The following is a 12,549-nucleotide window of genomic DNA, read 5'->3' as shown; positions in this document are numbered from 1 at the left end:
ATAATTGGAGATTGATCTCCAATTCACAGTATTCTATTTAGTACATTTGTTATTGCATTTCTGAGTAAAATGAGATCCTATACTTTAGCTTTCTGAAGAAATTGTGGACAGTTGGTGATACTATTGCACATTTATGGCACTGTACCTAAAAATGTAAGAATTTGTAGTTTATTGGGTTGTATTGTTAGTAATAGCGTTCATTTAATATAATCACTGGTGAAAGTATTGAGAATGTTGCCCAAATGAAATCAGTAGGTGTTGATCTTATTTCAGGAAATTTTGTTAAATCTCTCATGGAGTTTCCTAGTAATAACTAGGTGTATAGTAGGAGCTTGTACATATCTGATAAATGAACAGTTGTTTTTTTGTGGTACGCGGGCCTCCCACTGTTGTGGCCTCTCCCGTTGCGGAGCACAGGCTCCGGACGCACAGGCTCAGTGGCCATGGCTCACGGGCCCAGCCACTCCGCGGCATGTGGGATCTTCCCGGACCGGGGCACGAACCCGCGTCCCCTGCATCGGCAGGCGGACTCTAAACCACTGCGCCACCGGGGAAGCTCTGAACAGTTGTTTTAAAAGAACTCAACAGGCTAAATTATTTTATTCCTTTTTTATGGCTGAGTCACTGAGTGCCTAAGGCCTCAAAACTTGGAAATGTTTAAAATTAGGAATTAAAACCTGTTTGTAAAGCCTGTGTTCTTTCTACTATGTACCTTTGCTTCCTTGTCCGCAAAGAACACTTTGCTTCTCTGCCTTTGCCCTTTTCTCTGTTACAGTTCTAAAATAGGAATAACTTGTCTGACCCAAGGTAGAAGGCAGAGTTTACAAATGTCATATACCTAGATTAAAGTACATTTTTATTATTATCCAAGTTTATTTGTAACCTTCAGTATACGTGAATAGTAGTAATTAATATTTTTGAATTAAAAAAATTTGCAAATAAATACTGTATAGCTATTACATCTATAAGTCCAGGAACAATATTGACATTAGTAGTAGTATTAGTAACAGGATAATCTTAATAGTACACATTTATTTCTGTGGACCATCAGGCTATCTATATACAGCATTAGGTATTTAGTTTATAAAAAAGCAGTGTACTTTTTGTCTTGTGGGAGCTTCCCTTCTAATTCACATTGACGTTCTGGGCTTTACAAACCTGCTTTCACAATTTGGTTTGTTTGCTTGTTTTTATCCTAAAGCAGATTTAGAACTCTGTTAAAGTAGTTTCAGTAAACAGTCCTGATTTTGAAACGCTGTTTTGTAAAAATCTATTCTTTCTAGTGTTACCTCAATTTAATTGTCTCCTATCCTTGTTGGAAAAAAAAAAAGGATAAGGACTAATAAATATATACTTATATAAAATTTAAACTTATTATTAGGGTTACCAGAAGTATTTATAATTTTTATACTTCTTCCCATCTGGTTTTGTTATTTATTATATCTGGTTTTTAATTTCTTTATTGGTTTTTATTAATTAATTTCTGGTTTTATTATTTCTTTTTATAATAACCTTTTGATAATCCAGACCATATGAACATCTGTATAGATACATTTATTTTTACTTTCCAAATAAGATATTTGTCTAGGTTAGCACCTTTGAAATAACTGGTAATTTTCAGCCTCAGCAACTCTAGTGATATTTGTATTGCTTGTAAAAATGTAAATTTTAGTTTTGTTTGGGGGAACATAAACCATCTTAAAGATATCATAGGTGGGCTTAGCAGGGAAAGGAGCTGTGATCTAGCCAGATAGATGACAAAACACTTAGCTGGTCTGGGAGTAATACAGCATGTAAGTCAGTGAAAGAAATTAACAGGTATATATTTATTGTGATAATGAAGGGTTTTTGTAAGAATGTGATTCACAAAGGTGTGCAAGTGTATCAGTCTAGGCAATATACATAGAGTTCAGGCTTTTCTTTAAAGGTACATGTTTCTTTATATCAACAGGAGTAGAAAAATAGTGAAGCCTTGAGAATGAGGAGGTTTTGTGTGTGTGTGTTTGTGTGTGTGTGTGAATTTTTTTCATCTCTGATAGGCATAATAGTCTAGGAGAACATGAGAGTCTTAAGTTTGTATGGTGTAATAACTGACAGTTTTACATGACCTTCAGTACAGTCCTTTACCCTTTTCATGTCTTTTTTTATGAGAAGGGGAATCATTCAGCTGGATTTTCCATAAAAATAATGGATACTTCAGTTAGGCTCAAAGATTACAGAATTGTGTTTCGTAATCAGGTACTAATAATTCATTGTGTAGCATTCCGAAGCTGATTCAAGTTTTTTCTTTTAAACAGGAAGTTGCTTTAAAGAATAAAAAAGAGCTGTATGTACTACCTCCTCCTCCCCAGTTCTACTCAAGTCTTATTGAAGAGATAGGAACTCTTGGTTGGGATAAGTATGTCCATTTTAAAATGTTTTAGAAATGCCTTTCTCTTATGCATTTCAATTTAAGATATGTGCAGTTTTAGCAATTTATTTTGCACTGTTTTTAGTCAAAAGTGTCATGTAGTTAGAGTATCTGATCCTTATTGTGGCTGTGAATTAAAGGTATATCATCATAAAGAAATTGACCTACAAGGTAGCATTCTAAATATAATTTGGAAAAAAATAACATTTTTATGTACACAGTAAATTAAGATGTTACCGTATTTTCACTGAACGTATAACGTTATTTTCTTTTTTCTTTTAGTTTTAGTGAGATATAATTGACAAAATTTTTACATACTTAAAGTGTGATGATTTGATATACCTATACATTGTGAAAGGATTGCCACAATTGTATTAATTAACATTCATCACCTCACATATTTGCCTTTTTTTCTGACAGTTTTTTTGTGTTGGTTTTCTTGTTACTATTATACGGAAGGGAGAATTTTAGGAACTTCTGACTGCCATTTTCACTGACATCACCCAATATATTTAGTTTTATGTCTATTATCTTGCTGTATGTTTTCTATATTTGTCTCATGTATTTTGTGTTTTATTTCTTCATCTGCCTTTATTTGAATTAATCACAATTTTTATTATATTTTTCTTAACTTGTTAGTTTTTTTTTTTTATTATTTTAGAGGTTACCTCAGAGATTACAACATACACATAGCAAAATATACATTGTTATCTTTACCAATTTTCTTATATTGCGAGGATCTAAAACTCTTGAATGCATTTTCTCCACTTTGTTGTGTTGTTGTTATAATGCATTTTAATTCTATATTTAAATTTGACAAACATTGTTGTTTTTAAAGTCAGTATTATACACACACAATTATTTCTGCCAGTGTTCTTCATTCCTTCCTTACTGCATTTCTATCCTGTCTAGAGTAGTTTTCCTCCTGACTAAAGAATTCCCTTTAATGTTTGTTTATTGAGATAAAATTGACACAGAACATTATATTAGTTTCAGATGTACAACATACTGATTCAATATATGTATGTATTATGAAATACACAAGAAGTCTAGTTAACATGCATAAGTACACAGTTACATATTTTTTTCTTGTGATGAGAACATTGAAGATTTATTCTCTTAGCAGCTTTCACATATACAATCCAGTTGACCCTTGAGCGTCACGGGGTCTTATATGCAGATTTTTTTCAATAAATAAGTACTACAGTACTATCCGATCTGCCGTTGGTTTAATGTGTGGATGTGGAACTGCAGATATGGAGGGTCAACTGTGAAGTTATAGGTGGATTTTCGACTGTGTTGGGGGTTGGTGCACCTAACTGCCATGTTGTTCACGTCAGCTGTTCAATATTATTAGCTGTAGTCACCATGCTGTACATTACACTCCCACTAATTATTTTCTGACTGGAAGTTTGTGCCTGTTGACCTCTTCCACTCATTTCACCCACCCTCCACACCCATCTCTGGCAACCCCCAATCTTTTCTCTGTATTTATGAATTCAGTTTTTTGCTTGTTTGTTTTGCGGTACGCGGGCCTCTCACTGTTGTGGCCTCTCCCGTTGCGGAGCACAGGCTCCAGATGCGCAGGCTCAGAGGCCATGGCTCACGGGCCCAGCTGCTCTGCGGCATGTGGGATCCTCCTGGACTGGGGCACGAACCCGTGTCCCCTGAATTGGCAGGCGGACTCTCAACCACTGCGCCACCAGGGGAGCCCTATGAATTCAGTTTTTTAGGGTATGTTTTTAGATGCCACATTATAAGTGAGGTCATACAGTATTTGTCTTTTTCTGTCTGACTTATTTCACTTAGCATAGTGCCCATTATAGGTCATCCAGGTTGTTGCAAATGGCAGGATATCCTTTTTTATGGCTGAAAAGTATTCCACTGTGTGTGTGTGTGTGTGTGTGTGTATATATATATATATATATATATATATATATATACACATATATACACACGACATTTTATTTATCTGTTCATCTGTCAGTAGACACTTGGGTTGTTTCCATGTTTTGGCTATTGTAAATAATGCTGTAGTGAACATGGGTGTGCAGATATCTCTTTGACATTGTGATTTTGTTTCCTTCGGACATATACTCACAAGTGGAATTGCTGGATCATATTGAAGTTCTGTTTTTAATTTAGAGTGCATACACATTTATAATTGCTGTACCTTCCTTGTGGATTTTCCCTCATCATTAAATGTTTCTTTTTGTATCTAGCAATATTTCTTGCCTTAATGTCTACTTTGTTAGATATTAGTATAACTCTACTAGATTTTAATGCTCTGTTGAAATTCTCTATCTATTTCTCTGTTTTTTTTTTATGGTTGTTTTACAATTTTTCTACCTACTCCCATAATCTAGATCCCCTTGAGTCTCTTTATTTTTTAATTTTTTTCTTGTGGTTTTCTGTCATATAGTCCTGGATCTTGGCATTCCTAGTGCTTTTATTAATTTTTGTTAATAGGCTTAATTTTTTTAGAGTGGTTTTAGGGTCATTGCAAAATTAGGAGGGTACAGAGATTGCCCATATACTTTCTGCCCCCAGATACACGCATAGACTCCACCATTATCAGCATCCCCCATCGGAGTGGTACGTTTGTTACAATAGATGAGCCTACATTGACACATTGTTGTCACCATTGTTATCACCCCAAAACCATAGTTTATATTAGGATTTACTCTTAGTGATGTACATTTTATGGTTTTGGACAAATGTGTAAAGGCGTGTATCTGTCATTATAATATTGTACAAAGTAGTTTCATTGCCCTAAAAATGCTTTATGCTCTCCCTATTCATCCCTCCCTCTCCCCTGACCCTTGGCAACCACTGTTCGTTTTACTGTCTCCATAGTTTTGCCTTTTCCAGAATATCATATGGCTGGAATCATACATTATGAAGCCTTTTCAGATTGGCTTATTTCACTTAGTAATACGTATTTAAATTTCCCCTCAGTCTTTTCATGGCTCATTAGCTCATTTGTTTTTAGCACTGAGTAATAGTTCATTGTCTGGGTGAACCACAGTTTATTCACCTACTGAAGGACATCTTGGTTGCTTCCAAATTTTGGCAGTTATGAATAAAGCTGCTGTAAACATCTATGTGCAGGATTTTCATGTGGACGTTATTTTTCAACTTTGTTGGGTGAATACCAAGGCCTAGACTTTTTTTAACAGCAGAGAGTAAGGGTTTTTCTTTATTTTCACAATTGAATCAATACAAAATTGAATACTGTATAACAAAAAAAATGTAAAACCTTAAATCTCTGTGTCTCTTCTCAATAACATGATTACTTTTTCTTTGGGGGGGGAAAAAGACAAAACAACAAAAAATACAAAACGGCAAAAGGGGAGAAATGAGGAAACTGGCTTAATTTGTAGGCATTCTAGTTAATACCCCTTTTTTCACTGCCTTGGCTGTTCTTCTGTACTTGCCCTTGGCCATTCAGGCTGCAGTGCTATGCCTAATAATATTTGTTGAGTGTTGGAAATTGTGTATTAAAAAGTTTGGAAGCTCCAGATGATATTTTCTTCTACAAAGGATTTACTTTTTTCTTTGCTAGGAATATAAAGTGGGGGCAGGTTGCCATAGAGACTGAAATGGTTCAGGGTGGGTTGTCATTTTTGCAGGGTTCTTATTGCTCCTCTCCCTCTCCCAGGCTATAACCCTCCAGAGCTTTCAAGCAAGAGCCAAGTGTGCTCATTTGGATTTCTCCCTTGGTCGATCCTAAACTCTAATCTTTGTCTTCATTAGGCTAGTTTACCTTTAGCCCATTAGAGTCTGGGCTTCCTTTTGGGCAGTGCTTCATATACCTCTTGTTTACTTTGCTTTGACCGGTAACCCTCCAAGGGTTCCCACTGAGAGCTTAGGGATGTTCACTGGGACTTTTTCCCACTGGTGGGTTCTAAATTCTAATAAATTTCTCCTCAGTATTATGAGATTTCTAAATATTATCCTTTGTTTTTCATTGGCTTACTGCTTGGCTTTTTATCCTCTTATCCCTTTCAGTTTATTAAAAGTTTTGATGGAAAATTGCCAGAATATATGGCCGCAGTCTCTGACCTACCTTTTCACCAGATTCTGGCCCTTTAAGTCTGTTATTTTTATTTCTCTATCCTCAAGAGATTGCCAGAAATGCTGTTAGGGTTTTTGTTTTGTTTTTTTGTTGTTGGTTTTTTTTGTTTGATTTTTTTGTTTTTTGTTTGCCACTTACTAGTAGCTCTCTGCCTGCGCCATTTACCCAGATCCTCCTTTTCTTGCCCTATGCCCAGAATTGCTAAATACCCTGAAAGAAAAATGGCTGAAGTGTTGGCTTACTTCTCCTCTGTTCCCCCTTCTTCAGGACCTTGGTCCTTCAAGTCCTGGTTGCTTTAGCAATTTTTTGACATCTTCAAACTTTTTTTTTTCTTTTCCCTTGCATCAGGCTATTTTAGTTGTTCTCAGTGGAGGTTTTGGTCTTCAGTAAGTTACTCCATTTTAGCCAGAAATGGATGTTACCTATAATTTTAAATGTACCATTATGGTGATATTGAGGACCGGTTAATGCGTATTCATGAAATTACATTTTATTTGATAAGGTATCATTCCTGAATAGGATTTGGGATGGATGAAACCTTTTTTAGAAAATTTAGCAAAACGATGGAGGGGAGAGACAGAAGACAAGTAATGAATTGAGATGCACTCTTAACAATTCTGCTGAAGTTATGAAGATTTTTCTTGAGGCGTTGATGTTATGGACCTGATCATTCTTTGGATTTAAAGTGATAGAAAAGAGAAAAATTATTTTGACTTATTTTCTGATGCTTAAATGTTAAGATCTTAGTATTTAGAGGATAGTTAGGAATGGAGGAAGGGTTTGGAAAGGGAAGAAGAAATGTTCTTCTAGTTTTATTTCTGTTATTTTGATATAGTCAGTTTGAGGCAGTTTTCTAAGCAGATGTGACATTATTGGGAGAACTCCAGTAATGAAAATCAGTTGAAGCATTGAGTATGCAAATATCAGATTTTTGAATTGTTCATTTTTTTCCCACCTATTTATTGAATGCCTATAATGTAAGGCAGTGAAGATACACAAGCAAGACTTAAGATTCCTCATGGAACTTATATCTAGTGGAAGAGTCAGAATTTAAGTAGATGGATCCCAGTAGTACTTAATTCTAACTCAGATAGGTACTATGGTATATACTGATAGGATTTTTGAGAGCTGTTAGCAACAAAGTTATAAGAGAAATAGTGCAAATATATAAAATATTTTATGGAATAAATGTTTTTATAGATAAATAGGAAGTACTGACATTGCTTTGCTTTATATACATTGTTCTGATAGTGGAGAAAAAGGAACAGGTCTCTAACTTAGGTAATAGATGAAAGCCAAAGGTAAGGATATGAATGCCTCCACCATAGCATTCATCACAATATAAATGTTTGTCTCCTCCTTAGATTATTATATATAGGAACTTCCAGTTTTAAGTTCCTGCTAGCTACTTTATAGAGTTCTTGTTTAATTCTCAGAATAAGTTTCAACATACATATTTTCATCCCCAGCTTTGTATATAAGATGAGCGTACATTGCCAAGGCTGGCTGCATAACAGTGCTCAGGCTTTGGCGTGAATGATGGCTCCCTGGAGTTGTGCTGTGGGGATAGCTCTGGTATGGAGCCTTTAGTAAAGTTCCCTCAAGTACTTGGACATAGTTTTTATTAGTTTTCAGCCTCAAAGTGTGACTATCGCACCACGGATAAAATTGGCCATGTGCAAAATGATAGTTTTGAAATCTGTTGCTTAGATTGATGAAAGCTCATAGTTTAATTATAGTGACTAGGATGCATGATTGAATTAGAATATACCTGCTGTTACCTAATCATTAGTTTCATAGTCTTTACAAATAAACAGTGTGTTAGCAGAAGAGAAGTTGTCTGCATGGATTGATTGTGAGAAGCCAAATAGTATGATTTTGTCCGTATTTATCCAGCACTGTCTGGCGAAGTAAGAACATCTCCTTTCAGTTTTATTTTTGTGACTTAATTCTTAAATTGGGCCTGGTATACTTGGCACACTGATAATACTGGGTTTCAGGACCCTCAGAGCTACAAATGAGACCTGAACTGTGCTGTCCCCATGCTAGAATTGTTACTTTGTGAGGTGATGCCTGAGCAGCTGTCTAGCTTCTTAATTTAAAATATCTTTTAAAATGACACACATAATGATTTGCATGACAAATTGATTTAAATGGATTTTCAGAATCTTCGTGATTCCTAGACCAAATAAAATATCTGTATTTTACTTACACTCTAAATAATAATCTTGTAGATTTGTTAGTGGAATAGTAAAATCTGATAATAAAAGGATTTTTTTTTTAAGGTAAGGAAAACCTTGCTGTGTTTTTAAATTACATACTTGACATATCTAATCAGTTCTATAGTATCAAGCTTTATAAAAAATTAAGTTAGAAGAAAGGAAGTGTTTAAAATATGATTGAAATCTTTCCTTTTTCCTCTATATTCGTATACCTTTTTTTTTTAATAGAAATGACATTGAGAATTAGTAGCTGATCTTAAGTTTGATTGCTACTATTGTAATTTCTATACTGTTTCAACTTCTTTAAAAACACACTAAAAACAGCAAGTTGCCCTAAGGGTTAGATGAAGTTGTGGATGATTTTGGGTGTTATACTGGCTCAGAAAGGTGGGTGAGCAAAAAAGTGTCTTGATGGGTTTCTGTTAACTTCTGCTTGTGTTATGTTACAGAATGGCTCATCAAAACAGTAAGAATTAAACAGAATTCTTGGGGTTTAATAGGATTTTCTGTTTGGTATTAAGAATGTCCTGAAGTTGAAAGCTTTGTTTGCTTTACAGAATGGCTGATTTATATCCCACTTTACCTAGGATAGTCCTAACTTATGCCTTTTATCGTGGCCCCTTTTAGTCTCAAAAGTGTCGCAGTTCAAAAGAAATGCATAGTCACTTTATTTATAGGATATCTTATGTTTGTTTTAGTAATCACATGGTCCTAGATAATTCAGAGCTTAAATGATTCAAACAGGGGTAGTGATCTGATGGTTTTGTCCTTTTTAATGTAGCATATTATTGATCGCTTAGAGTGAGTAGAATTAAACTATTTGGCCTTTTAAATTTATTTTGCGAAAGAGCTGAGTTTTACTAAATTTGTTGTGCTGCTGAAAGATTGTCAACATGTATTAAATTCGATTTTTAATTAAGTCCAGTATTTTTGAAATGGACTTAATTCACTGATGGCGATATCTTCTATAATTTCTCAGTGCATTTCAAAGAATTATATAACATATTGGGAGAAATGGAGATACTTGTTAATACTAAATTAATTCCAGTAATGAGACAAGGGCTTTAATTCTGGCTTATCAGCTGTGTGACCTTGGGCAAGTCACATAACCTCTCAGAGCCACATACTCTTCATTTTTTAAATGCAACCAATGATGCTTAGTAATAAGGGTTGAAAAGAAACATAAGTTATGTGACTCAAATAATTCCTTGTGTAAAGTAAATATAAAGTTGGTGAGATACTGGTTCACCAAAAGGTCTGACTATATATGAGTTTTACAACATATAATTAGTGTTATGATTTAATTATAATCATAATGATAATTTTGTTGTATAACACATAAGAATATAGATGTTAAAAGTATGAATTTCATTCTAAATGACCTTTAGAAATAGAGTGCTTTTACCTCATACATATATCCAAATCACTGAATGCAAATTATATGATAGTGAAAAAATTGTCCTTCTAAACATTGGTAATATGCTTAGAGTATCTAGTTAAACAGAATTTGCATTTAGTTGTTTAAAACTTACATGCGAATCAGTAAATATGAACCAGTTTGACAGCAGCTTGTTTATGTTCATATAATACATAGAGCATTGACACATACATAGAAAAATAAAACTTTCATATTGCTTATTAAAAAAAAAGCTTATCTGATTGGGAGGCAAAACTTAACACGAAAAGGAGCAGTATGAGAGTTTAGAGAAAGGTGAAGTTCTTTTGCGCTACGGATAATTTAGGAAGTTCTGAGAGGAGGTAGATATTGGGAAAGCTTGGGAGGAATATAGAAAGCCTTAAAAGGGTAGGAATGGGGGAGGCAACTTTGTAGTGACGGAAATGTGCAGTTCATTTTTGGACTTCGGAGTGGATCAGTTGCTCACATAAGAGGATTAATATTAGGGCCGGACTGAAAGGTCTTGACTGTTAGGCTAAGGATTCTTTATATGCAGGTGATGGGGACTCACTGAGTATTTTTGAGCAAGTGGTTGATATGATTAAAAAGATATTTAGGAAGATTAATCTAGTTAATGGAAGGCAGGATAGACTGGTGTACAGAAAACACAGGGAAGAAAAATGTTAACTAGGGAGGTTGTTTTTTGAAGTAGTTAATGCTTAAAGTTGAGAGTGGAAATGGAAACTTTGGTGCTTTATTAAAACATGAAGGTCTTCAGTCTGCCTTTTGATGTTATTAGTACATAAATGCATCTAGATATTTAATGGAAAAAACTGTATAACTTAAGCTTTTGGTTAGAGTAAGTACAGTATTTCAAGAGGTATAAAGCACATTCATTCTGTTTTTCTATACTGATAACATTCCCCTATTAAGAAGAACAACAAAAACCTCTCTGAAGCTTAAGTATTAATATCCCTTTCAAATGTTTAAGAAACTTAACTCTTGGGCTTCCCTGGTGGCGCAGTGGTTGAGAATCCACCTGCCAATGCAGGGGACACGGGTTCGAGCCCTGGTCCAGGAAGATCCCACATGCTGCGGAGCAACTAAGCCCGTGCGCCACAACTACTGAGCCTGTGCTCTAGAGCCCGCGAGCCACAACTACTGAAGCCCAGGCACCTAGAGCCCGTGCTCCGCAGCAAGAGAAGCCACTGCAATGAGAAACCCACGCCCCACAACGAAGAGTAGCCCCTGCTCGCCACAGGTAGAGAAAGCCAGTGTGCAGGAACGAAGACCCAATGCAGCCAATAAATAAATAAATAAAATTAAAAAAAACCCTTAACTCTAAGTTTAGTGCCATTTTAGTTATTGCAAGCAGTAACTTATAAAGAAATGCAGCAAATGACAAATGCAAAGTAAAGTGCGAAAAAAAGTATAGTGTTTTGTTTCTTTAGATTTTTATATTTATGTTTTTATAATTTCTTAGTCAGTTTTGGAATATGTCTAGCTAAGTAGTAAATACCTAAACTTATAAGTTTTAAATGTGTTTATAACTTTTCAAAAATTTGAGCTTTCCAATAATGAAAGTTGCCCAAATGTATTATTTTAATAAATGAGTAGAAATTATTTATTTCATGTTGTTTAAATTGAGATATCCAACTTACCAATAAAAGAGAACATTTGAAATAGCCTTTTTTTTTAAGACAAACTGATTTTAATATTACTTGTAAGAGCTTATTGCTGTTTTCTTCCCCTTTAATATCTCTTCTGTAGACCAAACATTAAGATATTCCTTTCTGTTGTGAATAGATACAAATATTGATTATCTAGTTAAGGTACAGGCTGAGCTGCTGTTAACAAAGAGAACTCCAAATCCTCAGTGTTTCAAACAAAATAGAATTTTATTCGTCTCTCATTTAACAGTTCACAGGTAGGCAGGTGGTCAAGAGTGAGTTGGTGGCTTTGTTTCACAGGGTCATACAAGAGCCCAGGTTTCTTTTGCTTTTCAACCATCCACTGGTTGCGCTGTTCAGCATAGTAGCTACTAGCCACATGTGACTATTGATACTTACATTTAAATTAACTCAAATTAAAAATTTAGTATTCATACTAGCTACATTTTAAGTCCTCCGTAGCTACATATGATGAGTGGCTGTTTTGGATGGTGCAGATATAGAATACCTCCATCATCGCAGAAAGTTCTGTTGGTCAGAGCTGCACTAAGAGGTTGTTCTTGTTGGCATGGTCTTTGCTGGGTCATATTGGCCTAAGTTCCACTCTACAGGAAGGGAGAATGGGAGGGATTGGGGGAGGGGTAGCCATGATTTTCTTATAAATGATCCAAAAGGTGCACATATCACTTCTGCTTGCAGTACATTGGCCAAAATTTAGTGATACGCTGATACCCAAGGACAGTGGAAGGGTTGCTAGCTGGATAGAGTGTACC

General features: G+C 35.1%; 1 protein-coding gene across 3 annotated transcripts in view; it reads left to right on the top strand.

The window, feature by feature from the left end:
* Nucleotides 1-12,549, top strand: part of FANCL (FA complementation group L) — a 77,954-nt gene that overhangs the window by 16,696 nt on the left and 48,709 nt on the right. For 2 of the 3 annotated variants that reach the window (XM_082851383.1, XM_082851385.1), the window contains one exon: nt 2,298-2,398. In XM_082851383.1, coding sequence (XP_082707509.1) covers nt 2,298-2,398 — 101 coding nt within the window. The remainder of the gene's footprint in view (nt 1-2,297; nt 2,399-12,549) is intronic. The other variant, XM_082851384.1, reaches the window with a different exon arrangement.

This window comes from Leucopleurus acutus, assembly GCF_964270905.1.
Source record: "Leucopleurus acutus genome assembly, chromosome: 12".
Lineage (NCBI taxonomy): Eukaryota > Metazoa > Chordata > Mammalia > Artiodactyla > Delphinidae > Leucopleurus > Leucopleurus acutus.
This window is presented reverse-complemented; position numbering and strand designations above follow the sequence as displayed.